At 46.5% G+C, this 26401-nt stretch overlaps 1 protein-coding gene and 1 long non-coding RNA gene across 8 annotated transcripts in view; one reads left to right on the top strand and one right to left on the bottom strand.

Moving 5' to 3' along the window:
- ATOSB (atos homolog B) lies at positions 1-12111 on the bottom strand. 5 transcript variants are annotated; one of them, XM_049896381.1, is made up of 10 exons: positions 6551-6832; positions 4539-4601; positions 3899-4042; positions 2685-3653; positions 2474-2532; positions 2176-2281; positions 1888-2046; positions 1600-1668; positions 1339-1514; positions 1-1236 (listed from the first exon to the last, which is right to left on the bottom strand). In XM_049896381.1, exons 4-10 carry the CDS (start codon positions 3576-3578, stop codon positions 1083-1085), a joined length of 1617 nt encoding a protein of 538 aa, XP_049752338.1. In that variant the 5' UTR covers positions 3579-3653; positions 3899-4042; positions 4539-4601; positions 6551-6832; the 3' UTR covers positions 1-1082. The 5 variants fall into 5 exon arrangements, with proteins under 5 accessions (XP_049752338.1, XP_049752336.1, XP_049752335.1 ...); XM_049896379.1 differs by lacking the exons at positions 4539-4601; positions 6551-6832 and adding an exon at positions 12027-12111; XM_049896378.1 differs by lacking the exons at positions 4539-4601; positions 6551-6832 and adding an exon at positions 11575-11664.
- The window catches only part of LOC126083054 (uncharacterized), an 18939-nt gene continuing 4509 nt past the window's right edge, over positions 11972-26401 (top strand). The window contains exons 1-3 of one of the 3 annotated variants that reach the window (XR_007518708.1): positions 11972-12117; positions 13956-14020; positions 14128-14256. This is a non-coding gene — a long non-coding RNA (uncharacterized LOC126083054). The other 2 variants (XR_007518709.1, XR_007518707.1) reach the window with 2 other exon arrangements.

Raw genomic sequence — 26401 nt, forward strand, 5'->3', positions numbered from 1 at the left:
TTCAAGTTTCCAAACAAAAATTTATTAATTTTTTTACTAAAAAAAAGTACCAGGTACAATTTTTTTCCTGTTATTTTTCAAGTTTCAGCAAATGCTTGTTCCCCTCAGCCCAGCCCCAGGAGTCAGTGCTGAGGCCGGGTCAGAGTCTGGTGTAGGGAATGGGGTGGTTGGGAACCATATGACTGAATTTGAGGGGTGCCCCTCACCCCAGCTGAGGTAGGTGGGTCAGAGTCTGGTCAGGTGAGAGGAGGCATCCCCATCCTTACGCTTGACTCTGCCCCCTGGACACCTTCCTCAGTTAGGACCCCAAAGGAAGGAGACCCAGGCAGGAGGAGAGGGACAGCTGGAGTGTGGAGCCCTAGGTGAGGGGTGATTAACCCCTGTATGTACACACATGCATGCACACTCTCTCTCTCTCTCACACACACACACACACACACTACACGTATACACAAGTTTACTCACACATGTAAGTTGGCTTTCAGAGATGGGTTTGAGGGTAAAAAAAATGAAGTGAACAGGGGAAACTGAGGTTTTGGCTAGTAACTCAGTCCCTCTGGGATAACCCCTCTGCCCTGGGCTGAGAGAGCGCAGTTCTCCCCCTGTCCCCACATCAGCCTCTTCAACTCCTGAGGTTGGAGAAATATATGGGAGTGGGAAAGGAGGAGGAGCAATGCCAATTAGCAGGTCTGGGAGGTCACCAAGGCAATCCAATTTGAATAAATTATAAATTAAAAATAAATAAAGTAATAAGTGGCCCCTGCCCAGGACAGGGAGGCAATGCTGGCATGATTTGCCTGGGAACTTGGGACAATCTCAGGGTAGCTCTGGTTTCTCCCCACTACCTAAGCTGGCCTGGGAAATCCAAGAGAGGGGACAGGCACGAGGAGTACCCAGAGTAGGGCAGGGTGTGGTAGGGATCAGAAGCTTTAAATGCCCAAATAATCAATTCGGGCATGAGCATGGCAAGAGCTTTAATTCAAGCCTGAAGGGTCTCTTGCCACCGGTCCACGTGTCTGCTCTGTCCAGGATGGAATAGGATGGGCAGGTCCTTGGCCTACATGGGTCCAGAGCACTGGCAATCAGGGCAAAGGTGAATAACGTGGATTGTGAGGGGCCTCAGTCATGGCCTGCAGTTCATAGGGGAGCCCTGTGTCCAGCTCTAGGCTCCGGCGGGAAAAAAGCAGACGGATGTCTCCATGCAGGCTTAAGCGACCTGAGCGGGAGCTCCGGAACCTGGAGGAGGACAGTGTGATCAAGGTAAGAATTCAGACAGTAGAGAAGCAAGGAGAGACTCCATTCTGGACTTCCTGAGTTATCCCTGGGCTCTGCCCTTACCTGAGGTGCAGCAAGTAGCAGAGGAGGCGGCGGGTGGGGCTAGCATTTCCCTCCTCACCCACAGGCACCAAAAAGAGGCGATGTCGCAGGAAGGTCACATGGGCAGCAGGCATGTCAGAGAAGTCAAAAGTCACGAGGAACATCTTCACTACAGTCTGGTTGGGGTTAAATAAGGTCTGGAGACAGGACACGCAAAGGTTGGTAGGGCCTAGGGGCTTTTCCTTTCTCCCCCCACCCCCCACTCCCTCAGAGCAAACTCACCACTTGGATGGTGCCCACCTTAGGCACGCTGTAACCCTTCCTCCCCAGGGGGTTCAGGTCCACGACGCCCTGGGAAGGCCATGGAGCCATCAGAAAATGTGGGGACTGGGAGCCCTGAATGTTCACCCTCTTCACAATCTCTCACCCTGGGACCTATTCCTTGTTCCACACTAGAAAGCTCCCCACCTGGTCCTGACTCCTCTAGATAAGGAACACCTAAGGAATGCTTCCTACCCTCAGCCCCTCATTCTGCTGACAAACTGACTTTGAGTTGAGGTCATGTCATACCAGGAAGGGGGCCGGGGCATTTTGCTCAGAAACGTCAAAGAAGGTGACAGTGACAGGCAGCGTGACATGCTGGGGGCAGTAGGACCCACTAGCTCCAATCTCTGCCGTGAAGCCCTCAATGTAGCCAGATGGTGCAAAGCGTCCTCGAAGCAGTGATTCCTGGGGTTGGGTAGGGGGAAGAAACATATTATGAGAGGGATCCCAGTTCTTTTCCTTACTCATCCAAGCCATACTCCACCCTCCCACCCTCCCCAGGATCCCCCAATCACAGAGCCCAAGGGGAGATACCTCAAAGTTGCCCAGGAGGGTACGGCTGACAGTGGGGGTAGGAACGGGGGAGGCACTGGGGGGGCTCAGCAGGCCTGGCCCCTTCCGGAGGCTTCGAAGGGAGCTCCTGGTAGGGGAGGGGACACACAGTGGGTTGGCTTGAGATATTTTGGGATGCCTGCTCATGTCCTTGGGCCCCACCCATTGCTACTACTTAAGGCTTCTACGCTGGGGTCCCCTACTCCAGGGTTAGAAATAGGATTACAGGCTTCTGCCCCCATTCTCAGTGATAGGGCAGAGGGAGAAACTGGTCACTTACAGCTTCAGGCGACGGGCACCTTTCAGCCTCCGCCCCATAGAACTGCAGTCTGTTGGTTCCTACAGAGAAGAAAACGAGGATGTATGGAGGCTAGTTGTGTTGCAGGGCAGGGGCTCATTACAAGCTTTCATAGGAACATCTACCCAGGCCTCCACCTTTACCCCCTCAGATACCCACTTGAGAGTAGACCCCACAACGCCACCTGGCTTACCAGCACAGGCCCTTTGGGCCTGGACAGCAGGTGGCTCCAGAAGGGTGTGGCTTTGGCATCAGAACTGTTGGCAGCAGAAGGGTGGCCCAGGGAGCCCCGGCGCCTCCGAGGGGCTGGCCCCTCATCCTCAGAGTTGACATCTGGGTTTTCTCCAGCAGGAAGCAGCCTTCGCTTGGTGGGGCAGGGGCCTGGAGGTCCAGGGCCAGGGGGTGTGTGCTCGGGACTGTGCCCATTGGCAGTGCCAGGGGAATCCCTAGGCCAGGGGCTGCTCCCATTGCCCACCCCAGCCACTGGACTCTTACCCCCTATTTGTGCAAGACTGTGCAAATCAGTGTCAAGTGTGTGCAGGTGGCCCGGAGGGGCTGGCCCTGGGGACTCCCCCAGGCACCCCTGTCCCCCTGGATCTGGGGAAGCCCAGTCTCTGGTGTGCAAAGTATTGCAGGAAGCATTTGATGGGGGCCAGGGAGGGCTCTGGGCCCCTGAAGTCCAAGGTGAGGTGGAGCTACCTCCCTGTTCCACAACACAGAGGCCTCGATGGGAGAAATGCTGGCTGGCCACACCTAGTCCCAGCCCCAGTCCCTCAGGGCCCAATAGCCCCACAGTAGATGGTTCTTCAGGAGGTAGTCCCTCTCTGGCTCCCAGCCCAGGGCCTCTCTTCAGCTCCCGGGGACCCTCAGTGGGTGGGGCTGGCCGCTTCAGGGCCCTATGAGGCTCAGAGACACCAGCAGGAGGGGAAAAGATGGATACCTGGTAGACCCCGGGGGATGTCGCCCCCCCTGCTGGGCTGTAGCCCATGAGCAGGCCACCCTGGAGGGCCCCCTGCCTGGCTGGAGGCTGCGAAGGGCCAGCCTCTGGCTCTGAGGATGGAGACGGCTCCGCCTGCACGTGGCGCATGAAGCCCCCCTTGGGTCAGGGGGGCCCCCCCACACAGCCTTTATGCTGGAGCTGAGCTGGGGGGCCTGGGGACATCTGTGCAAGAAAAGAGGAGGAAAGGTGGTCAGGGGAATCAGTGAATCTTCTCCCTCCCAACTGAGTTCCAGGCCCACCCCTGGCCTGAAGAGATGATCTTGAGGGGCTTCTGGGAGCGGAGGTATCTGCATCCCCAAATGGATTAATGGAATACAGAGGCCACTCCCAAAACTCCTGACAGGGTGACATCTTTAGCTCAGGTTTCCTACTAGACCTGCTCACCCCTTCCTTTTCTTGGCACTCACCCCGATAAAGAAGCCTCAAGCCTAGCTGTGTGTTCCCTCTTCCTGACTGATGCCTTGCTCCCCTAGCGTGCAGTATGGTCCATGCCTGCTGCACTGGCAAGGTGACTGCCACCATTCCGTGCAGCTCCTGGGCTCAGCGGGGCCCTGGGGAGAGAAGAAAAGACATAAGCCAGGATCACTGGGGGCTCTTGTCAGGCCCCTCTCCAATTGTGGGCTAATAGAGTACACCCTGGGACATCCTCCTCCCAGCTATGCTCTTCAGAAACAGATGTAGTAGGCTTGGGATCCAGGGCCAAGATGGCACAGCTGGGCTACCTGTGGAGTAACTCAGAGGCAAGACTTGGCTCAAAGTAATAGGGATATGAGAAGGAAGTTAAAGCAGGATGACCACTTGTCAGGGCGACCATTATGAGGACTCCTTCCCTGGGTGGGAGAGGGTATGAGATACCCCAAGATCCAGGAGACCATGCCCAGCTGAAAGGTGGCCAAGGCAAAAATTCAGTTCTCCTACTCAAGGCCACTGAGTTGCACAACTCCTCCCCATCTGTCTGTCTCCAAAAGGACAAGTGCCACCCCAGAGCCCTAGGGCAGAGGTCTCAGAGACATTCAAACCCCATGAGAACTCCTCAGAGGTACAAACCTCAGGTCAGCTCAAAGCTGGCCCTTCAGCTTTGAACTCACAATTGTCCACAGCAGTCTGTCCCTTTAATAGGAGGCAATAAATCCAACCAAAAACATGTTTGGGGGAGGAGGCACTGCGAGAAGCCACTTTCCAGGGCCTGCCCCACCCCCAGGCTCTGCAAACTAGAGATAAGGCAGCTGGAAGCACCTTTCCATGCCCCTCCCCCAGTGCTCACACACCCAACACCCAAACCACTGCTTTTTGCCAGGGCACAAGATGGCCTTAACTAACTAGTTCACCCTCGGAAGCCAATACTGGGTGAAGGTAATGTCAAGTTGAAGGTCATCTTCCTCCACTGGTAGAAATACTGCCCCCAAGGGTTAGGCTTCTTCTTTGGGCAGCAGCCTGAGCTACTTGCCATCCACAATGCCCTTTCCCTTTCAAGGAATGCCCCCCTAGTATGCCTACCCAAGACCCTACCCTCCCGCCTGGATTAGGCCAAATGCCATCCCTCCAGAAAGCTTGCTATGGTCAACCCCAGCTCATGGACATCTCTCCCTCCTCTGAGACCTCAGTGTCACTAATTCCTGTAACCCAGTGACAGTTCTGCTTATTCATATGGATTAGGCATCTCCTAGTCTGGCCATAGGATTTCTGAGGATAGGTCTGTGCCCCATTTCACCACTAAACTCCAAGCACAGGGCTCAAAACAGTGGAATGCAAGCCCCAGGGATCTGGGCAGTAGTTCTGACAGTGCAGAGAGACTCCCCAGATGAGAGAAGCAGAGGGTTGAATTGCACAGGGAGAATCAGCAACAACAGAGGTGGAGGAAGACAGGCAGAAAGGGGAGATTTGCACCCAGGGACTGAAAAGCTCTTCTATGCCAAGTTCCCATCATTATACCCACACTATCCAATTTCACTAAGTTCTCATTAGAAGTGGGATCCCCTAAGAAAATTCTGAGTTCAGATTCCCTGCGGTGGGTAGAGTGACTGGAAAGGGCAGAAAGCAATGGCAACATTGTCACAAAGTACAACGTGCAGTCACCTCAACCCCTCCTTTTTTCTACCCAAGCCATTCACATTCAGGAAGGGACTTTTCCTCAACACCCTCATCTCCAGGTCCTCCCAGTTGGCCTCGCGAGGCCTTGCTGTGGGGAAGCCAGGTGATGACATGATGCTCTCCTTGACCCCTGCATGCCTGGCACCTGCTCATTACCCCAGAGCCCTCTCAGTTCCCACCCCTTCAAGGAGAAGCTCTAAGATTCATTCCCCCGCCACCCAACCAGTCTGGCTTTAGACCATGGCTTCAAGCTGACTCATGGGGCAGGACTGCGCGGGGGGGGGGGGGGGGGGGCGGCGTAGGCGGAACCTTACCCTCTGCGCAGGGGTGGGCAGCAGCTGTGCCAGGCTGTGTCTGGCAAGGACTACACCTCCCAACATGCCAAGGGAGCAAGGCCAGAAAAAACAACAAGTCCCAGAATACCATGGGGTTTGTACCCTCAGACACCTGCTAGGCCTGGGAGGTGGGGTGGGTGGGTGTTGGTATAGGTAATAGCTTCCAGGCTCATTATCCCCTTCCTTTCAGTATTAAAGATACCCATTTGTACCTTGATCAAGGAAGGTGACAGGAAGAATTCCTATGCATGTACTTTCCACCCTCATCCTGTTCAGAGAACTGCTTCCAGCTGCTCTACATTTTGCCCCGCACACACATTCACACAAGCTAGGGGGGCTCCTCCCACAGAGAACCACCGTCAGTAGGAGGGTTGACCTCTGCTCTCTCACCAAACCCTCAGCCCCTGGCCTAGAGCCCCCACCCTCAGCAGAAAGGGAAGAGACCTCAGCAACTCCTCCAGACTGATCCTGGCTGACTCACTCCGGCTCCTGGATTCCTGGCTCTGGACGATTCCCCACCCCCTACTCAGCCTCCCAGGTTCTTTCTCGCCTCTGCCCTCCCCACAGCCTAGGACAGGCCCCATTCCCTACCGGGGTTTCGGAGATTTGCTCTTTACCCTAGCACACACTCACCCCGCTCCTAAATTGGCTCCGCCGCGGCGGCCGCTGCTCCGGGCCCTTCAGTCCTGTCCCGGTCCCTCCCTCGGATCCCCGGTTCTCCCCGCCACGGACCCCCAACCCAGACAAAGGGTGGCTCAGGTTGAGCCCTGCTCTGCCAGGCTTTTCTCTGCTCAGCTTCGTGTGCAACACTAGCGGGCCCCGGCGCCCGCAGCCCCCCAGCCGCTGCCGCGCCCCTCCCCGCGACGGCCCCTCCCCGGGGCCGGCCCGGCTGTGCGCCGCCGACTCCGCTGCCCCTCTGACTCACAGGCCATTTCCTACCAGCTGATGGGGCCGCCCGCCCCGCCCAGCGCCCCACCACCCTCGCCGCGTCAGCCACGCCCCTCCCTCAGGCCACGCCTCCAGGGAAGCGGCCACGCTCGTTGGCCCATAGGAGGCCAGCCCCCCGGCGACCTCAAGGTGAGGAACGCCCCCTCCAAGACAGGCACGCTCATTGGTCCAGGAGGGGGCAGGTCTACTCGGGGTCACCCGCCCATCTCCTTAACCCCTCATCTGCTGTAAACCAACGCAACTCAGCCCTGCTACTTCTCATCCCGCCCTTCCTCTTCTAAAAAAAAAATTCTAGGACTGATTAATAGGAAACTTCAGGGCTTTCAAAGATACAGTCGACGCCCTCAAAGTAAGCTGTCCTTTCTACACCAGACCCCAAATACTCCCCACTCCCATTCATCTTTTCCCACCTTTCAAACCACAGCTCCAAAGCCCAGAAAACTGTTGGAGCCTAGGAGGCTTCTTTCATGGCAGAACAGATGAAAAAGGTCTGATCTATCTTTTTACATGCTGAGAAATGGCACTCTATTTCTCTTACTCCATGTTGACGTTCTTTTACCTTTGTTAAAGGGGCCCCAAGGACTTCTGAGATAGGGATACATTTTAATTCAGGAGCCCAGACATCATTCTCTGTATCTCTGAACTCGCATTCTGACACCAGGCTGCTGCATCCCTTCTGCCGGCACTCTTTCTACTCATAGGCCCCTGCTCAATGAAGCAGGGTGCCCAGGGGAAAAAAGGATAAGAGGGCTTCTCCCCAGAGTGGGGGAAATGTGCCCAACTCTTGTGAGGAAGCTCACCCCATGACTCACAGCTCCCTCAAAACTCCCCGCCTTCCCCCTGAGTTACTGGGCCCCTGGCCCAGCCCAGACCCAGCCAAATTAAGCTGCAGCAGAACCAGCATCCCTAACCTTTGTCCTTCTGTTTTTTAAATGACCAGTTTGAAAATCTTTGCAAGGATTAGGCATTCAAAGACACTCTTTAGAGGGGCTGCTCTAGGGGCATACTAAGAAAATAGACAGCCCTTCTACCTTGCCCTCTCCATCTGTTGGCAAGTCAGTTAGTTTGGAAGTTAGGAGGCTTTTCCTCCCAGATTTCCACAGACACAGGAGGCAAACACCACAGCCAAAAGAGGGAAGACTCAAGCTGAGGCCTTGGAGAATTGGTGTCAGCCAGGGCAGGCTCCCTGGCTGTCCCTTAAGGGAGGAGTCTATTCTTTTACAGCTCAGAGGCCACAGAAGGCCCAAAGTCCTTGTTTCTGCCTTGCTTGTGCTGTGGGACCTATGGGTCCTGAAGGTTGTCACTAGACAGGAAGAGGCTGTCCTCCCCTTACTTCCTCCTTGTGCCCTAGACCTATGGGGACAAGCAAGAAGCAGTTCTTCTAGGCTTCCTTCTCCTCATCTCTCAGACCAGGGGAAAAAATTGGAAAAAATCCCCAGTTGCCTTGGACAGACTTTCTTGCTGGTTCCCCAATGCTAAGAAACAGGATTAAGAAAATTTTCAACACCCTGAACAAAAGTGCAGGGTACTAATGCAAGAGCTTACTTGACTTAGTAAAACCTTACTGGGAAGACAGGTAGAGATACAGAACACTGTAGGAAAGAAATAATCCCATAGTAAAACAACCCTTTTCTATTTTACTGCTATTAGCATAGTAACAGTAAGAGCTTGGCTGCTAACCAAAGTGTCTGCAGTATGAATCCACTAGCGTCTCCTTGGAAACCCTATGAGGCAGTTCTACTCTTTCCTATAGGGTTGCTATGAGTTGGAATCAACTCGAAGGCAACGGATTTGGTTTGGTTTAGCACAGGCCCAGGCCTTAGTTATCTACAAAGGTCAGGGGGCAGTGGTTCAGAAGGAAGAATCAAAGATGTTCCAGGCCTCAATATGCCCTGGGAAATCAACATGATACAATCAAGAGGCATTACCTGGACCCCCCTTAGCTCTTTAATCACACACACATACACACATACCCTACTAGAATGGGAGCACCATGAGAGCAGCAACTCTGTTTTATACATGCCAGTATTCCCAGAGTCAGTATCAGTTCCTGGCACACAATAGGTGTTCAGTAAACATTGGTCGAAAGAAACAATGAGCCCTGGGCTAAGTGAATAGGCAATTGGGAGACCTGGGTCCTAATATTTTGTTATGGATTGAATTATGTACCCCATAAATACGGATTGTAAATCCTAACCTCTATGCCTGTGGTTATAATTCCATTTGGGAATGGGCTGTCTTTGTTATGTTAATGAGACAGGATTAGTCTAGGGTATATTTAGAGTCAATCTCTTTTGAGATATAAAAGAGATTAAACAAGTGAGCAAAGCAGAGATGGGGAAAAGGAGATGCCAAGCCACGTGAAGATCCCCCAGAAGCAAAAGCTCAAAGAGACAAGGACCTTCCTCCAGAGCCAACAAAGAGAGAAAGCCATTCCCTAGAGCCGGCACCCTGAATTTTGAATTCTAGCCTCCTAAACTGTGAGAAAATAAATTTCTGCTTGTTAAACCCACCCACTTGTAGTATTTGTTATAGCAGCACTAGATAACTAATATGCTCTTGCTCTTCCCCTGTGAGACCTTAGGGAAATCAACCTCTCTGGCCCAAAATTTCCAAATCTATAAGGGGTTTGTATAAAAGATGACCACGAAGGGTCTCCACAACCCTGGCCCTATACAGCTATAATTCTAATGGCCGTAATTCACTTGCATTCATTTTCAGAGAATGACCCCAAGTGTCTAAATTCCTGCAGCTTACACAGAGCACAAAGACTGTGTAACTCTGGCTTCAACAGGCCAAACTGATGCCCTTTCTCTCCATGCCCCACGTACCCCCCCAGCCCTAAGGAAGCTGTACAGAGCTAGCCTAGGCCCGCCTTCTCTGAGAGACAGTCTGGGAAGCAGTGTTGCCATAGCAATCAGCTCCTCCTCAAAAGCCTTCAGCCAGCCCTCTTTTACCCCACCCTACCCCACTGCTTTGTTTGGCCTCAACACTCCCTACTCCCAGCCAGTCTCTTAGCTACTGGGTGGTTGTGTGAAGAGGCTGGCTTGAGGACCCTTTCATCAACATTGTGACACTCATTCAGCCACTGTGTGGAAGGCAGGTCTTTCCCATCCTCTCCCAGCCAGCTCAGGGGCAAAAAGAACCCTGGGATTACATCAAGTCCCCTCAGGGAACCAAAGGAGCCCCCAAAAGATCTAGGCCCTAGTCTCAGATCTGACAGTCAGCTTTCAAGCCACTCCCTCTTCCTCCCTTAGTTGAGGCTGGAACCTCACATCCCTCCTGGGTTCACCCTACAATAGTGACCCACCTCTCAAAACAGATCAAAGATCCCCAATACTCCCCACCACTTCCCCCTTCTCACAGAAACCCAGGAATTTTGAGGGCCCTTGGGTTCCTCAAGGAGCCCTGGTGGTGCAGTGGTTAAAGTGCTTGGCTGGTAAATGAAAGATCTTTGGTTTGAACCCGCTAGCCGGTCCTCGGGAGAAAGATGTGGTAGTCTGCTTCTGTAAGGAATTACACCCTTGGAAACACTATGGAACAGTTCTACCCTGTCCTATAGGGTTGCTATGAGTCAATGGAAATAGGTTTCTTTTTTTCGGGGCGGGGGGGTAGAGTTTTTCTCTCACCCAGGGGAGAGGCAAAGGTGGGGCAAATCAGTTTGTGGCAAGGGGCAACAATGTGGCTACCAGTCACTTGGAGGTCTATTAGAAGAGACCTTGGCGGTAGCAGTGCTGGTGGAGCCTGGGTCTTGCAGCTTGATACTAGGGTCTCTGGCCACTGAGTACAAAGTCCTCAGCAGGGCACAGTTCCTAGGCCGGCAAAGACCAGACCAGGCCCCAGGGCAAGGAAGGAAGTGGGAAATGAGCACACCCAGAGCATAAGGGTAGAGCAAAGGGGTGGGGTGGGGTGAGGGGTGGAACAGGGACCAAGGCAGGCTTCTGGGAGGAACAGGAACTAAGATGGGGGGTTACAGGAACCAAGTGGGGGAAGGGTCCCCAGGGACACCAGTTGGGAAAGAGACCCCAGGCTCAGCTGGACAGAATCAGCACAGACTAAGGAGACTGCTATCAGACAAGTCCTGGTGTAAGAGTTCAGGCTAGAAGTGGAGTTGGAGCTGTTTGAAGAGCCAGGAGCACTACAGACTAGCTTCTTCACCCCACTAATTCCATCACCCTCACTTCTAGAACACAAGACACAAACGTCTTCCTGGAGTTCCATCCATGTCCCCGGACTATTTCTCAAAGCACAAGCGGTTCTCCCCTTCAGCTGGAGCCTAGAACCCTTTCTCCTCACACAGTGCCCACAGCACCATCCGCTCACAGAGACTGTCTTCCTCCACACACCCCCTCATTCTCTCTCACACTCTGGAGGACCACCAGCTTTTCTCCAATACCCAGCTTCTCTTCCCTCCAAAGTGCCTCCAGATCCCCTCCCCTTCAAGTATTTGCCTCCAACTCTACACATCAGACAGCGACCCTGCCCCCTCACATTGTACCTCCCACTCCACAAGCACTCCCACCCCTCCCCCACAGGGCCCCTGGAGATTGCACCTCCTTGTCCACACACTGAGCCCCCAGCTCCCTGTCTTTCCCCGTTCCAGCAGTCTCCAGATCCTCTCTTCCCCTAACAGTACCCCTCGCTTCCTCATGTCCACCCAAGCGCTCCCGTATCCTTGTGTCTTCTTCCACGCGCACCCAGCCCCACACCTGTAGTTCCGTGGGTCCCGTGGCAGCTGGGGAAGTAGTGGACTGGGGCAGTTACTAAGCTGCCGTGGCTGCAGCCTTGGCCTGCAAACCTCTCCCCTTCAGCCCTAGCCCCGCCCCGCCCCGCCGGGGCCCACCCTCTCCCATGTCCCACCTCCCATCTTCCCCGGGCTAGCCCCCTTTCCCCTTTTCTTTAATACCTCGGGTTCCTCCCCAGTAACTCAGACCCGCCCCTCAATGGCTCCGCCTCCTCCTCATCTTTGCTTTTCCCCAGGATCCTCCGCTTGCCCCGACCCCACCCTTGTTCCCCGCCCCTTTTTGGTCTCCCCGCCTTTCCCCTGGACCCGCCCCCTCAGATTCCAGCCTGGCAGAAGCGGTGCCCTGCCCCCTTCCACTACAAGCCCCCTCCCATCTGAGAGCCTCTCCTCCCCCATCCCTTCCTCCGCTTGCCTCACCCGGGTGCTCGAGCTCCAGCCCGGATCCGCTGGCTCTGATTGGCAGCGGCGGCCCCAATGGATGGCAGAGGAGACAAAGTGAGGGCTGCAGGTAGCTTGAGGTCCCACCCGGCCACGTGCGGCTTCTGTGATGACAGGTCTAGAGGGGCGGAGCCTCGGCCTACTAGGTGCCGGCCACGGCCTACGGGATCCGGGCGGAGGCGGGGAGCAGGAGCCCCGCCACAGCGCGAGCCTGAGGGCTCTGAGACCGGGTCGGGGCTTCCCCCGAGGCTTTCGCGCTGATGTGAGGTGCCTGTGGAACTTGAAGCTCTTGGTGGGAGTGTCTGGGCATATTTGCCCTTATGGAGGAGGTCTGTGGGGTTTGCAAGGTAGTGCAAAAAATCTCAGGGGCCTGTGAAGTTGGGGGGACCTGGGCGGTGGGGTCTCAGGTTTGTGAGGTTGAGCGATTTCTGCTGCCTACGTTGTGCGAGCGGGTCTAGGTTCTGTGAGATGGGTAGTGGGAGCCAGAGCTGTACCTGCTGAGATGGATCAGCGAGGAAGTCTGTGCATTTTAATTTTTTTTAAGTGTTAATACGGGTTTAAGAGAGCTTTCAATCGCCGGAGAAAAGCAGGACTTTTACATAGGTTTCGAGTGAGCTATGTGACAGTTACATATGTTCTGTAATTTAATTAGCGCTTGAGTCCTCTCCTCCCCCAGACCCTCCTGGGTCCCGAGGTACAGCAATAGAGGTCGCTACCTCCCAACTACCCGCAGATGGCAGCACAGGACCCTTGTATAACTGAGTGAGCCTAGGTTTAGGGCCAATTCCGGGCCTCCCGGAGGAGTGGGTGGGATGGGCGGACCTGATCAAGGATGGCTGTAAACTGTAAATAAACAAGGTCTCTAAAAGTCTCAAGTTCTTTAGATCTCTGTGACTTTCTGTTAACACTTAGGCTGGTTTACTGAACACCAATGGTGTGCTAGGCACAAAAATGAAGGGAAAAAAAAGCACTTTCTCTGCCCTTAAGGCAGAAGCTTATTGTTTAGTCATACAAATATCTATATAATCCTATAGAGAGTAAGAATGAGAGGCCTTTGTGTAGTGGAAAAAGCACAGGACTTGAAGTCATCTGGGTTGGTCTCCGAACTTTGGCATTTTCTAGCTATGTGAATTTAGGTAAATTACTTGACTTTTTTCTAAATAAACTTTTTATTTTAGGACGGTTTTAGATTTACAGCATAATTGGGAATATAGTACATAGTATTCCCATATACCCCACACCCAGTATTATTAACATCTGACACTGTTGTTGTTAGGTGCCATGCGGTGGGTTGTGACTCATAGCAACCCTATGAGCAACAGAAGGAAACACTCTTGGGTCCTGTGTCATCCTCACAATCTTTGTTATGTTTGAACTGACTGTTGCAGCTACTGTGTCAATCCATCTCGGCGAGGGTTTTCCTCTTTATCACTGACCCTCTTCCTTATCAAGCATGATGTCCTTCTCCAGGGACTAGTCCCTCCTGATAGCATGTCCAAAGTACCTGAAATGAAGTCTCACCATCCTCGATTCCAAGCAGCACTCTGGCTGTATTTCTTCCAAGACAGACTTGTTCGTTCTTCTGGCAGTTGATGGTATTTCAATGTTCTTCGCTAACACCATAATTCAAAAGCATCCATTCTTCTTTGGTCTTCCTTTATTCATTGTCCAGCTTTTGCATGCACATAAGGTGATTGAAAATATCATGGCTTGATTAGGTGCACATTAGTCCTCAAAGGGACATATTTGCTTTTTAACACTTTAGACTGACAGACACATGGTGGCACCTTACATTAGTATGGTTCATTTGTTACAGTTAATAACTAATGTTGATATTTTATCATTAACTAAAGTCCATACTTTATTCAGATTTCCTAGTTTTTAACTGATGTCATTTTTCTGTTTCAGAATCCCATCCAGGATACTATGTTACCTTTAGTCATCTTATCTCACCTTAAGCTCCTCTTCGCTGGGTCAGTTTCTCAGACTTGCTTTTGATGATCATGACAGATTTGAGGAGTTTGGGTCAGGTATTTTGTATGGTGTCCTTCAACTGAGATTTGTCTGATGTTTTTCTCAGGATTAGACTGGGATCTGTGTTTTTGGAGAAGGCCCACAGAGGCAAAGTGCCATTTTCATCATATATCAAGGATACAGACTGTCAACCTGACTTTTCACTGTTGAAGTTAGCCCTGATCACCTGGCTGAGGTATGTTTGTCAGGTTTCTCCACTGAAAAGTTATTCATCTCATCCCCTGCCATTGTATACTCTTTGGAAGGAAGACATTCGAAGCCCACACTTAAAGAGTGGGAATTTAGGGTCCCCCCGTCCCTGAGGGAGGAGTATTTACATATATTATTTGGAATTCTTGGGAGATTTATCTATTCTCCTTTTCTTAAGCATCAGTTTCCTTGTTTGTAAAAGGGACTAATAATATATACTTTAAAAAGTTACTATGAAGATTAAATGAGATAATGAATGTTCTTGGCACATAGTAGATACCCATATTCAATTCTTTTTGAAAAAATAAGTGCTATATGAGGGTACAAACAAAATGTAATGGTGAGAGATTGTTTCCATTGAGATTGAATTAAAGAAGACCTCGTGGAGGAGGTGGTATTTGAATCCAGCCTTTAATGATGAGTTGAATTAATAGGGATAAAGAAGTAAATCAATATAGCTTGGGTAAAACTGAGGAGGTAGGAAAGATAATTGTAGTTCCACAAAAGTAATTTTGTTTAAACCAAAGTGAGTAACAGAGTCATTTGTTCATTCAGTCATTCAAGAAACATTTGCATTGCCCTCTGTGTACTGGGAGATGTGCTTCTGAGCCCACAAGAGAGACCTTACTTAGTCTTAGGGTCATGGAAGACCTCCTCAAAGATCTCACATACATTTAAGTGAAGGCTAAAGGATTAGTAGAAGTGAACCAGAGGAAGCTGGGACTGAGGATGTGAACAGTGTTTCAAGTAGGGAAAAGAGCCAATGGAAAGGTAAAGTAAGGGAGTAGGATCAGTTTCAGGAACTGAAAAACAGTTAGCACAAGGTTGGAGCAGAAGAGTTACAAGAGATAAGTGAAGACCGGTTAATAAGGGGGCCTGCTAACCACACACAGAGTTTCCAGGTTAGCCTAACGGCACTGGGAAGCCACAGATAGCTTTATGCAGGGAAATGATAGGAAGATTCTTTTTTATATCCTTTCTGGTTGTGTTGAGGATGGACTGGAGGCAGCAAGAGGTGTCTGCAGTGATCCAGTCAAGCGATGATTGTGGTCTGAGCCACCACAGTGGTGTAGAGATGGACAGAACTGGATAGAATTGAGAAATTTAGGAGATAGAATCGGCAAGCGTTGGTGACCTCTTCCATGTCAGGAGTGAGGGAGAAGAAGGAGTCAAGGATGACATCAGGTTCCTGGCTTAATGAACTGGGTAGATACTCTTGTTGTTGACTGATATTGGGAGCACAGGAAGAACACATTTAAATAGGAAGAGAAACAGTCAGTTTTGAATTTTTAGGGATTGGTTTTGGTTGTGAAGGCAATGGAGGAGTTGAAAATGACAGTAAAGTTTCAAGCCTTGGTGACTGGGAGAAAATAAGGATGTAAAGAGGAAAGGCTGAGGTTAGGCAGAAGTGGAGGTGGGCAAGAGGAAGAGAAGGAAAATATGTTTTGGTTTAAAAAATAACAACAACAACAAAACAAAGCCCAGAAGTTATAGCCATTCTTGGTTTTTAAATGGCTAGTGAACACACTGCAGCTCCTATTTCACAGGGGATTGTATATGCTTGTGTGTGTGTTTATACACACACATATCTTAGTTTTTAAGAGTAATTGTTTCTTCTGATTTTGAAAATACTATCAGCACATTGTAGAAAATTCAGAAAAATCCATAAAACACAAAGACATAAAAATTACCCATAATTCCAACTACCTGGAGTAACCATTTTTAATATTTTAGTTTCTTCAAGCCTTTTTTCCTGTGTATGTATAGGAAATGGTATATTCTATGTATGTGGTATATTCACACACACACACACACAATATTGGCATTACACTGTATATTTTGTATTGCAATGTGTTTTTTAGTCAATGCACCCCAAACATTCTCTGAGTCTTCATTTGTCTACAAGATTTAAAAAAGTTCTTTATAAAATATTTTAGGCATACAGAAAGTTATAAATAATAATATAACAAACACCCACATTCTTCTCACACAGCTTTATCAAATCTTAATGTTTTACCATATCTGCTTCAAATTCTCTTTTGAAGAAATTAACATTTCTTTAACTATGACAGCCCTTACATATCCCTTCCTAATCTTATTCCCTTGTCTCCTTCCTTCTCTACTTCTCTAGTTCAAATTCTCTCAAGAAGAATTTGGTTTTTATTTTTCCTATGCATTTAAAATGATAAATCTATTCATTGTTATATAGCACACATGCAAAAAGGGACCCAAATCATAAGGATACATTTTGGTGAATTTTCATGATTCAGATAAAGAGATAGAACAGTGCCAGAACCCCAGAAGCCCTCTTGTGCCTTTCCCAGTCACTATCCACTATCCCCAAAGGTAACTACTAGGTAACTAATAGCATAGATTAGTTTTACCTATATTTAAACTTTACATAAATGGAATCATACAACATGTTCTTTTGTGTCTGTCTTCTTTCATTCTTGTTTGTGAGACTTAGTCACATTGTTACACATACCAGTAGTTTTTCTTTTTCACTGCTATAAGGATGATGTATGCTTGGGTTGTTTTCAGCTTTTGGCTCTTAGGAATAAAGCTTCTACGAATATTTGTGTACACATCTTTTGTGTACTCAATTTTGATGCACATGTACATGCATTTCTAATGGATATTGTCTTAGTCATCTAGTGTTGCTGTAATAGAAATACAAGTGGATAGCTCTAACAAACAGAAATTTCTTCTCTCACAGTTAGGAGGCTAGAAGTTCAAATTCAGGGCGTTAGCTCCAGGGGAAGGCTTTCTCTCTCTGTTGATTCTGCAGGAAGGTCCTTGTCATCAATCTTCCCCTGGTCTAGGAGCTTCTTAGTGCAGGGACCCCAGGTCCAAAAGACACACTCCACTTCTGGTGCTTCTTTCTTGGTGGTGTGAGGTCCCTCTCCTCTCTGCTTGATTCTCTCTTTTATATCTCAAAAGATATTGACTCAAGATACCGTCTAATCCTATAGATTGCATCCTGCCTAATAACTGCCTCTAATCCTGCCTCACTAACATCATAGAGATTAGGATTTACAACACATAAGGATAATCACATCAGATCCCAAAATGGTAGATAACCACACAATACCAGGAATCATGGACTAGCCAAGTTGACACATTTTCGGGGGACACAATTCATAACAGGCATGTACCCTAGGAGCAGAATTGCTGAGCCATAGGAAAAAAAAAAAATTTTTTTGTGTATATATTCAGCTTTAGTAAAAAAAAAAAAAAAAAAAAATTTTTTTTCTTTAGTAGTTAGCATCAATCAGTTTTCCAAAGTGATCTAACATAGCAATATATGAGAGTTCTGGTTTCCCCATTTCCTTGTCAACTCTTGATGTTATAAGTCTTTTAAATTTCAGCTACGGTTCTACTCTGTCCTGTAGGGTCGCTATGAGTCAGAATTGACTCGACAGCACTGGGTAGTGTGTGTGTAGTGGTATCTCATGGTGGTTTTAATTTGCGTTTCCTTGATGTGAAGTTGAGCGTCTTTTCATATGTCTATTGGATATAGTCTTGCCTGATCAAGTCCTTAGCCTATTTTTTCATATGGTTGTCTTTTTCTTATAAATTTGTAGGAGCTCTTTGTATATTCTGAATATGATTCCTTTGTTAGAGAAATTTACTGCAAATATTCTCTCCTACTCTGTGTCCGAAGATATAGGTTTGGAGTTCTATTGATGTATATAGAGATAGCAGATATCAATGGCAAGGTTTAGAGTTTGTGGAGGAAGAAGAACAGAGAGTGTACACAGAGACTTGGTACTCTACTTCACACCTATATGTAGTACTTAAACCAAACCAAACCCGTTGCCGTCGAGTCGATTTCGACTCATAGCAACCCTATAGGACAGAGTAGGACTGCCCCATAGAGTTTCCAGGGAGTTCCAGGTGGATTCGAACTGCCAACCTTTTGGTTAGCAGCCATAAATGGGCCTAAGGAACAGCGGGCTAAGGAGGAATGGGATCCTGGATCCTATGTGCATGTATGTTTGCCGCAGGAGGGGAATGGAGAGGGCTAGGTGGTGTTGGTCTGTGCCAGAAAGCACCTCATGGTGCCATGACCACTGGGCAGAGCTAGGTCAGACCAATACCTTTCCCCCTCCCTAGTTGCTTAGATCTTTGTGTGTTTTGGCCCTTACAATCAATAGCTGTACTCTCGTTGCTATCTGTTCAGGTTCATGGGAATTGAATTTGGTCTTTATTTTAGGATTCCTCTGGCCATGTCCTCTGTCCTTGTCAGCACTTTACACAGTAGACCAAACTTCAGCACCACCCGCAAACCATTCCTTTTCCTTTTGGCCATATAGCCATTGTCGTTGTTAGCTGCCTTAGAGTCTGCCTGACTCATGGCAACCGCATGCACAATGGAAACTATATGCTGCCCATGATCAGTTGCAGATCGGACCGTTGTGATCCACAGGATTTTCATTTGCTGATTTTTGGAAGTAGATTGCCAGGCCTTTCTCCCTAGTTGGATGTAGTGTTGAAAACCAGTTGCCGTCTAGTCGATTCTGACTTATGGTAACCCCTGGAGTGTCAGAGTAGAGCTACACTCCATAGAGTTTTCAGTGGCTCATTTTTCAGAAGTAGATCGCCAGGCCTTTATTCCAAAGTTAAACTGGAACCTGTTTAGTGTCATAGCAACACACAAGCCTCCCCTGAGGGATAAGTGGTGGCTGCACTTGAGGTACATCAGCGGGAACCGGGTCTCCCACGTGGAAGGCGAGAATTCTACCTCTGAACTATCACTGAACCACCACTGTCTGCTTCTCCCCTACCCTCATCTGTATAGTTAGGCCTTGGTTTCATCAAGCCCTTGGGAGCCCTTAGGAACCCTGGTGGTACAGTAGTTAAAGCACTTGGCTCCTAAGCGAAAGGTTGGTGGTTGGAACCTACCCTCTATGTGGAAGAAAGATGTGGCAGCCTGCTTCTGTAAAGGTGTACAGCCTTGGAAACCCTATGGGGCAGTTCTACCCTATAGGGTCACTGTAAGTCGGAATCAACTCCAAGGCAGTGGGTTTGGAAGCCCTTGGTTTGCATCTCAAAAGAGGGTGTTTTGTGTGATTTATTTGCAGCTTGTTCCTTTAGGAAAGAAGGGATTGTGCAAACTATTTGTGCACAGCGTCCACCCAAGTAGTTTTCCTGCTTTTGTAGGTAGAATCTCAGTGACAAGATTTTTCTTTGTTTCCATTGTAACTGAGATGTCAGCCGGGATTACCCTCTCTTTTGAGGTTAAATTGATTCTCACCCTTTAACCTACACTCAATGGAAAGCCCAGTACTGTTCCAGTGCTGTGAATTATGAGATTGGGGAGGAGCTTAATTTCCTAACACCATTCCTGGCTTAGAGTCCCTGGCCCTTGCTGAACCCTCAATTTACCTCTCTCAGCTGTTCTTTCTTCTAGTTTTCTCCAACCTAAATGTGGAATCCTTTATTCCCCTGAAAACCTTTCACAGGTACATTTGTGTGAATAGCAGACTTTACTGAAGCTTTGGGGGTAATGTAAGAAGTAGAAATATATCTACATAAACAACTTAAAATTGAATATTTAGACATCCCAGTTCTTTAAAATATTCTTAGAAACCCTTCAACTGGCCACAATATTTCCCCCCTTTTTAAAATTTTATTGTGTTCTAGGTAAAAGTTTACAACACAAATTAGTTTCACGTTCAAAAATTTACACACAAATTGTTTTGTGACATTGGTTGCAATCCCTGAAATGTGTCAGCATTCTCCCCCTTTCCCTTTCCACCTGGGTTCTCTGTGTCCATTTGTCCAGTTTTCCTGTCCTTTCCTGCCTTCTCGTCTTTGCTTTTGAATCCACGATATTTTTTGACATTCTCTCAGGACTCCCTCCTACATCTCTCTATTCTCATTGCATTATCGTGCCAAGCAATTTCTTCACACCCATAACTTCTAGGAACTTATGTTTGCATTATCCAAAGGCTTATTGTTATAGGAGACAAAACCCTTAAAATAACCTCTTTATGGGTCCTTAGGACTTCTGAACCCAATCCTGACTGGATGTATCTTTTTTTGTGACAGAAAAGAAATTAAGAGACCATTGGGTTATTATTTTACTGTTTTTAAACAAGTCACTTTAAGACCTGTGTGCCTCCTTTCCCAGAAGATAGTCTACATATTGTAATAAGGAAAAAGAATATTTAATATTTACTAATTGTTCAAAGTCTTTGGTTTTGAGGTAATACTGACTTGCTTTTTATCTTTCTGTTAAAGAGTAGTGTCTCAAGTGAAGTGGGAGAATTAAAAGCATAAGTCACAAAAAAAAAATTGCCTCAGTTTTTCCTCAGGAGAGGCTATAAAAGGCATGAGAACATCTGACACCTTCTCTGTTGCCTGCTTGCCCCACCCCCTCCAGCATGGAATAATAGGCCACTAGCCTGCAGGGGAGCCCTGGTGGCACAGTGTTTAAGAGTTCAGGCTGCTAAACAAAAGTTGCCAGTACGAATCTTTAAGGCAGTTGTTGGAAACCCTATGGTGGCAGTTCTACTCTGTCCTATAGGGTCGCTGTGAGTCAGAATCGACGCCACAGCAATGGTGGGGTGGGTAGCCTACAGGGACAAGTTTGAAAAGTGCAGGAACACCCTTTATCATATGCCTCCAAAACCAGGCAACACTAGTTTAGGGCCCAGAATGGTTTGGGCAATTGAAGAAGCCCATCTCAGTATTCCCTGGTACTCCCAGTGCCAAAGAAATGTTTGATTTTAGCAGCTGAAGAAATACGGTTAAGACTACTAGCATTTTGGCCAGAACAATTGCTTGAGGAGTGAAGGACACTAGTAGTTTAAGAGTAAGTGAAAATCGTTTTTTCTGTTAATGAAGGGCAGAAAGACCATTTCTCCTCTCTCCTTAAGAGTGTTTCCTTGGAGACATAGTAAATCTGAGCCCTTACTGTAACCTTTAGAATAAAAAATCTCTCTAGGAATTAAGTCCAGGCTCCAGTTTTAACAGTATAGAGGTATCTCTAAGATTGTGGACCAAATAACCTCTAGATATGTAAATACAGACCTCAGGAATTAGCACAAGTGTCTCTCAGGATATGTACAGGAGACTCATGAGATACAGCCCTTTGTTTCTGGAGGAGCTATTACTCTTTCTTCTATTTTGCTACATAAATTATGTGAGAGTTTGTCCTAAGTTTGTAGTTTTTTTTAGGCTAATTTACACTCATGTAATCCATTTGTGTTTATTCAATAATACATTATGTTCTCTGTCTCTTCTATATAACACTGAAGGGGACTTTTTTGCTGGCAGGATTGTTTTATTTCCCCAACAGGAGCAAAATAATAGCCAATTAGGAAACAAGGCAAATGATTTCAGGTGGTTTTCCTTGGCTCTTGATGGGTCTACAGATGTTACCAATACTGTTCAGTTGTTAATTTGAAAAATCAATGCTGAGTTTGAAGTGACTGAAGAATTAGCCTCGGTGAATAGTCTGCATGGAACAATTACAGGTGAAATATTTTCAAAGAATTTAAGAAAATACTAATTCAGTACAACCTGAGGTGGAATCTGGTAAGATGTGTTACAACTGATGGTGGTAAAACTGTGTTTGCAGCGGGGCTTCAAACCAGTTCTTTCCAGTTCAATCATGGCTGAGGAAGTGACACCAGAACAGACCTGATTTTGTAAAATTTGGGTGAACTGGAACCATACCTGGAACTGGAAAAATTATGGATCTAAGCCCTGCTAGAAACTTAATCTTCTTCTTAGAAAACAAGGGCTGTATATTTGTTGCATAGCAACTGAATCTCTTGCCCATTGGGTTTTGTGCAGAGTTGCAAACAGCAGTGCTGCATTCAAAGATGGCAGCAGACCACACTACTTTGAGTGTGTGCCGCCCTCCTCAGTCCTGGCAATAACTCAATCTCATGCATCAGACTCCTGAAAGGGCTCACTACGCCTCTTCCAAGTCTCCCATTCTAGGGCTTCGACCTGGTATTTTTCCATTCTGGTTATGGTTCTGGATGACCCAAATTTTTACAATTTGGGTCTCTTCCAGTTTGCTTTGTCAGCTATGACTGAACCAGGAAGAACTGGTTCGAAGCCCTGGTTTGCAGAGCAGAAAAGGGCTTAGTTTGGCAAATTTACAAAGCTTGTGAAAATGTACTGTGATTAAAGTATGTGGCTTTTCATTGATTTAAGTACCTTGCAGAAAATATTTGAATCTATCATGTTTTATTAAATTAGTGATGTCAACAATGGACTTTATTCATTCTTGTGAACTTAACCATCTTCAGTTCTGCGTGTTTTGGTCAGAAATAGAAGTTGGTTGGACAAGTGGATCTCTGAAGTTTGGCATAGCTTGGACATTTGGAACATTCTAGTTAGCATGTAATAGTAGAATTGGGAAACTGGGTTCAGTGCTTATTTTACTATTTCATTCTGTTCCTTTCTGGCAATATCCTGGGGGAGAGTGTGATAGATAAGGAGCTTTGAAAACTTGGCTAAACCGTAAGCTTTAGGGATCATCTGTGGATTCCAATTACTCAAGCTATTTCATTCTTCACAGACTTAAGCTCACGAAAACGGATTTTTATCTCTGTCTATACTTGAAGGTAAAAGTGAGTCTATGTATATTTGCTGTTAAAAAATTCTTCAATGTTTAAACAATTTTTTAAATTGTATTTTAGGTGAAAGTTTATAGCTCAAGTTAACCACTCATATAAAATTTTATATACATATTGTCATGTGACATTAATTGCAATCCCTACAGTGTGACAACACACTTCCCCTTTCCACCCTGGGTTTCCCGTGCCCATCCAACCAACTCTTGTCTCTTATTGCCTTCTCATCATGCCTCTGGACAGGAGCCGCCCCTTTGGTCTCATGTTATCTGATTGAACTAAGAAGCACACTCTTCACTAATATTATTTTATGTTTTATAGTCCAGTCTAATCTTTGTCTGAAGAGTGGTCTTTGGGAATGGTTTTAGTTCTGGGTTAACACAGCATCCGGGGGCCATGGTTTCAGGCGTTCCTCCATGTTTAAACAATTTTAAAGAAAAACAACTCTAAAACCTCAAAGTACATATGTACAAACAACCCCCTTCTTCATCTTAAGCATGATTATATCACTTTTCACAGTCTGTCTATCCCCAACTGTGCATTCCTTGAAAGAATGTCTTGTTCTCTTTTGTATCTATAGCACTGTGCCTGGTACTTAGATGCTCAATATATTTTTCTTGAATGCATGAACTTCTGCATTTCTTTTATGGCCTCATCTTCTAATACTTATTCATTTGTATAAGGTCCCCAAGTGGTACAAGTGGTGTGCACTTGACTACTAACCTCAAGGTTAGTAGTGGCACTGTGGAAGAAAGGCCTGGTAATCTGCTTCTGTAAACAATACAGCCAAGAAAACCCTATGGAGCAGTTCTACTGTGTAACACATGGGGTCTCCATGAGTCAGAATCAACTCAATGGCAGTGGGTTTGGTTTTCATAAGATTGCACTGTTACCCATCAATAGGTAGTAGGTAAATACTTGATAGGAATGAATAAATTGATTTTTTGGAATTCATTGAATTGTTGAGCATGTTGATTTTCAGTTTTCATTATTTATTTAGTCTTCGTACAAATATCTTTTTACACAAAGTTTTCCCTCTTTGTTTGAATTACATCTCATGGAATATATTCTCACAAGTGGAATTTTATTCATTTGAAAAATATTTACTGAGTTCCAAATATACAGGCAAAGCCATGGATTGCTTTGAGATGTATAATTTTTCTTTAATTTGGCTAATTTTATAGGCTCAAAATTGTTTCTCATCTGTCTTAGTGTGCAATTTCTTTTGTATTCGTCATAGATTAATGAGTCTTTTCTTAAATATGGAATACTACAAAGGAATTGTCTGTGAGTTGTTACCTTTACTTCTTTCATTCCTTATCCCTTTTCAGTATGTCTTTAGGCTTTGCCTTTGAAACTACCCCTTCAAAAGTCACCTGTCCTATCACTCAAGATTCTTACTTGCAAAAAGTAGAATCTACTGTAACTAATTTAAGTAGAAAAAAATTTATTGAAGAGCATTGGGAAGTTCATAGAATCTCCAAGAGGTTTGGAAGCTAAGCAGCCAAGAACAACAAGCACCCAAATCATACCATGGAGCTGTATCAGTAAAGACCTCACTACCATTGCCCTGAGCATAGACTTCACAACAAATGCCACAGAGGCCAATTACTTGTGCCAGACCATCCAGCATTGCTGATCTGAAAGCTGGAGGCCCAAACACTACTTTCCCCAGCAAATATATTCCTTAGAACACCAGTCTCCTCATGCTGCCTTCTTCTGGTTTGAAGCCTAGGGGTCGGGGAAAGGGGACAGTGGAAAGATGAGAAAATGAATTTCTAGGTTCCAGAAAGATCTGACCGATAATGTGTTTAAGAAATGCTGGGGGTTCCTAAAATGGCAGTTGTTTACCATAGCAATGATCTCAAAGTTGACAAATTCAGAGGTCTTTGCTTGGCCCTCAAAATCTCTGCAGCGTACCAAGAAGACAAATACCCTAATTAAAAAATTGTCGAAGTACTTGAATAGGCATTTCACCAAAGAAGATATGTGAATAGCTAAGAAGTACATGAAAAGTTGCTTAACGTCACTAGCCATTAAACAAAACAAAACAAAATAAAAACCCAAACCAAACCCGTTGCTGTCAAGTCAATTTCCACTCATAGCGACCCTACAGGACACAGTAGAACCTCCCCATAAGGTTTCCAAGAAGCCCCTGGTGGATTTGAACTGTCAACCTTTTGGTTAGCAGCTATAGCTCTTAAGCACTATAAAAAAATGAAATACTACTAAACACAGATGATACCTAGTGTTGACAAGGATGTGGAGAAAATGGAATCCTTTTACATTGCTGGTGGGAATAAAATACGGTATAGCCGCTTTGGTAAAACAGCTTGACCATTTCTTAAGAAGTTAAACATAAGCTTACCGTATGACCCAGCATATGTCCACACAAAGACCTGTACAAGATACTGCTAGTAATCCTCCCAGAAGAAATGAAAACATATGTCCACACAAAGACCTGTACAAGAGTGTTTGTAGCAGCATTATTCTTAATAGTCCCAAACTGAAAATAACTCAAATGTCCATCAACATTTGATGCTTATGGATAAACAAAGTTCTATCCATACAACAGAATACCGTTCATCAATAAAAAGGAATGAAATGCTTATGAATACAATATGTTTGGATCTCAAAAACATTATGCTAAGTGAAAGAAGCCAGACAGAAAAGATATTGTATAGTTCCATCTATATGTAATGTCCAGAAAAGCAAATTTGTAGAGACGAGAGAGTAGATTAGTAGTTGCCCTGAGGGTGGGGTGGGACCAGGGAGTGACTGCAAATGGGCACAAGGGACCTCTTTTGAGGGTGATGAAAATATTTTAAAATTGATTGTGATGATAGTTACACAAATCATTGAATTGTACATTTAAAATGGGTGAATTTTATGGTATATAAATTATACCTCAATAAAGCTGTTAAAAATAAATCTCTGCAACATTCAACAATGTTTAGTAACCACTTCTGAAAACATTCTCATTCATTAATTCACTCATTTATTTATTTAGTCAACAAAAATTTTTTTAGTACCTTCAATGTGCTAGGTGTTGTGCACATTGAAAGGATAAAGATAAACTTATGGATAAGGATAGAGAAAACATGTCCTTTGCTATTGAGGAGCTCAGAGCCTAGAGAGTAGATAGATGTGCAGTTACTCTTCAATAAGATAAGGTTTATAATGGAAAAATGAATAAGTAGTTTGCTTATTTTCCTGTTTTTGCTTACTGTCCATTCCTTCTCTTGTTCCTCTTCTTCCTCCTGCCTCTTAGAAGTAGGTGTTCTCTACAAACTGACCTTTGTTCCCTTCTTATTCTGTAGTCTCCTGGCAACCTTATGGCTCCAACTCTCAAGCTTTTTGCAGCTTACCCTCAAATACCTGTACAGATTCTATGTTTTAACTTCCTGATTTGCTCATGCTACTTATACTTCTTTCCATCTTTGTATGCCCAGTCCTATCCATCCTTTAAGTCTTACATTATCAACTGTCTAACGGGTATGTCTGCAAGGACATCCCACACAATCTAAAACTTAA

This window comes from Elephas maximus, chromosome 9 (genome assembly GCF_024166365.1).
Source record: "Elephas maximus indicus isolate mEleMax1 chromosome 9, mEleMax1 primary haplotype, whole genome shotgun sequence".
In the NCBI taxonomy this organism is placed as follows: domain Eukaryota; kingdom Metazoa; phylum Chordata; class Mammalia; order Proboscidea; family Elephantidae; genus Elephas; species Elephas maximus.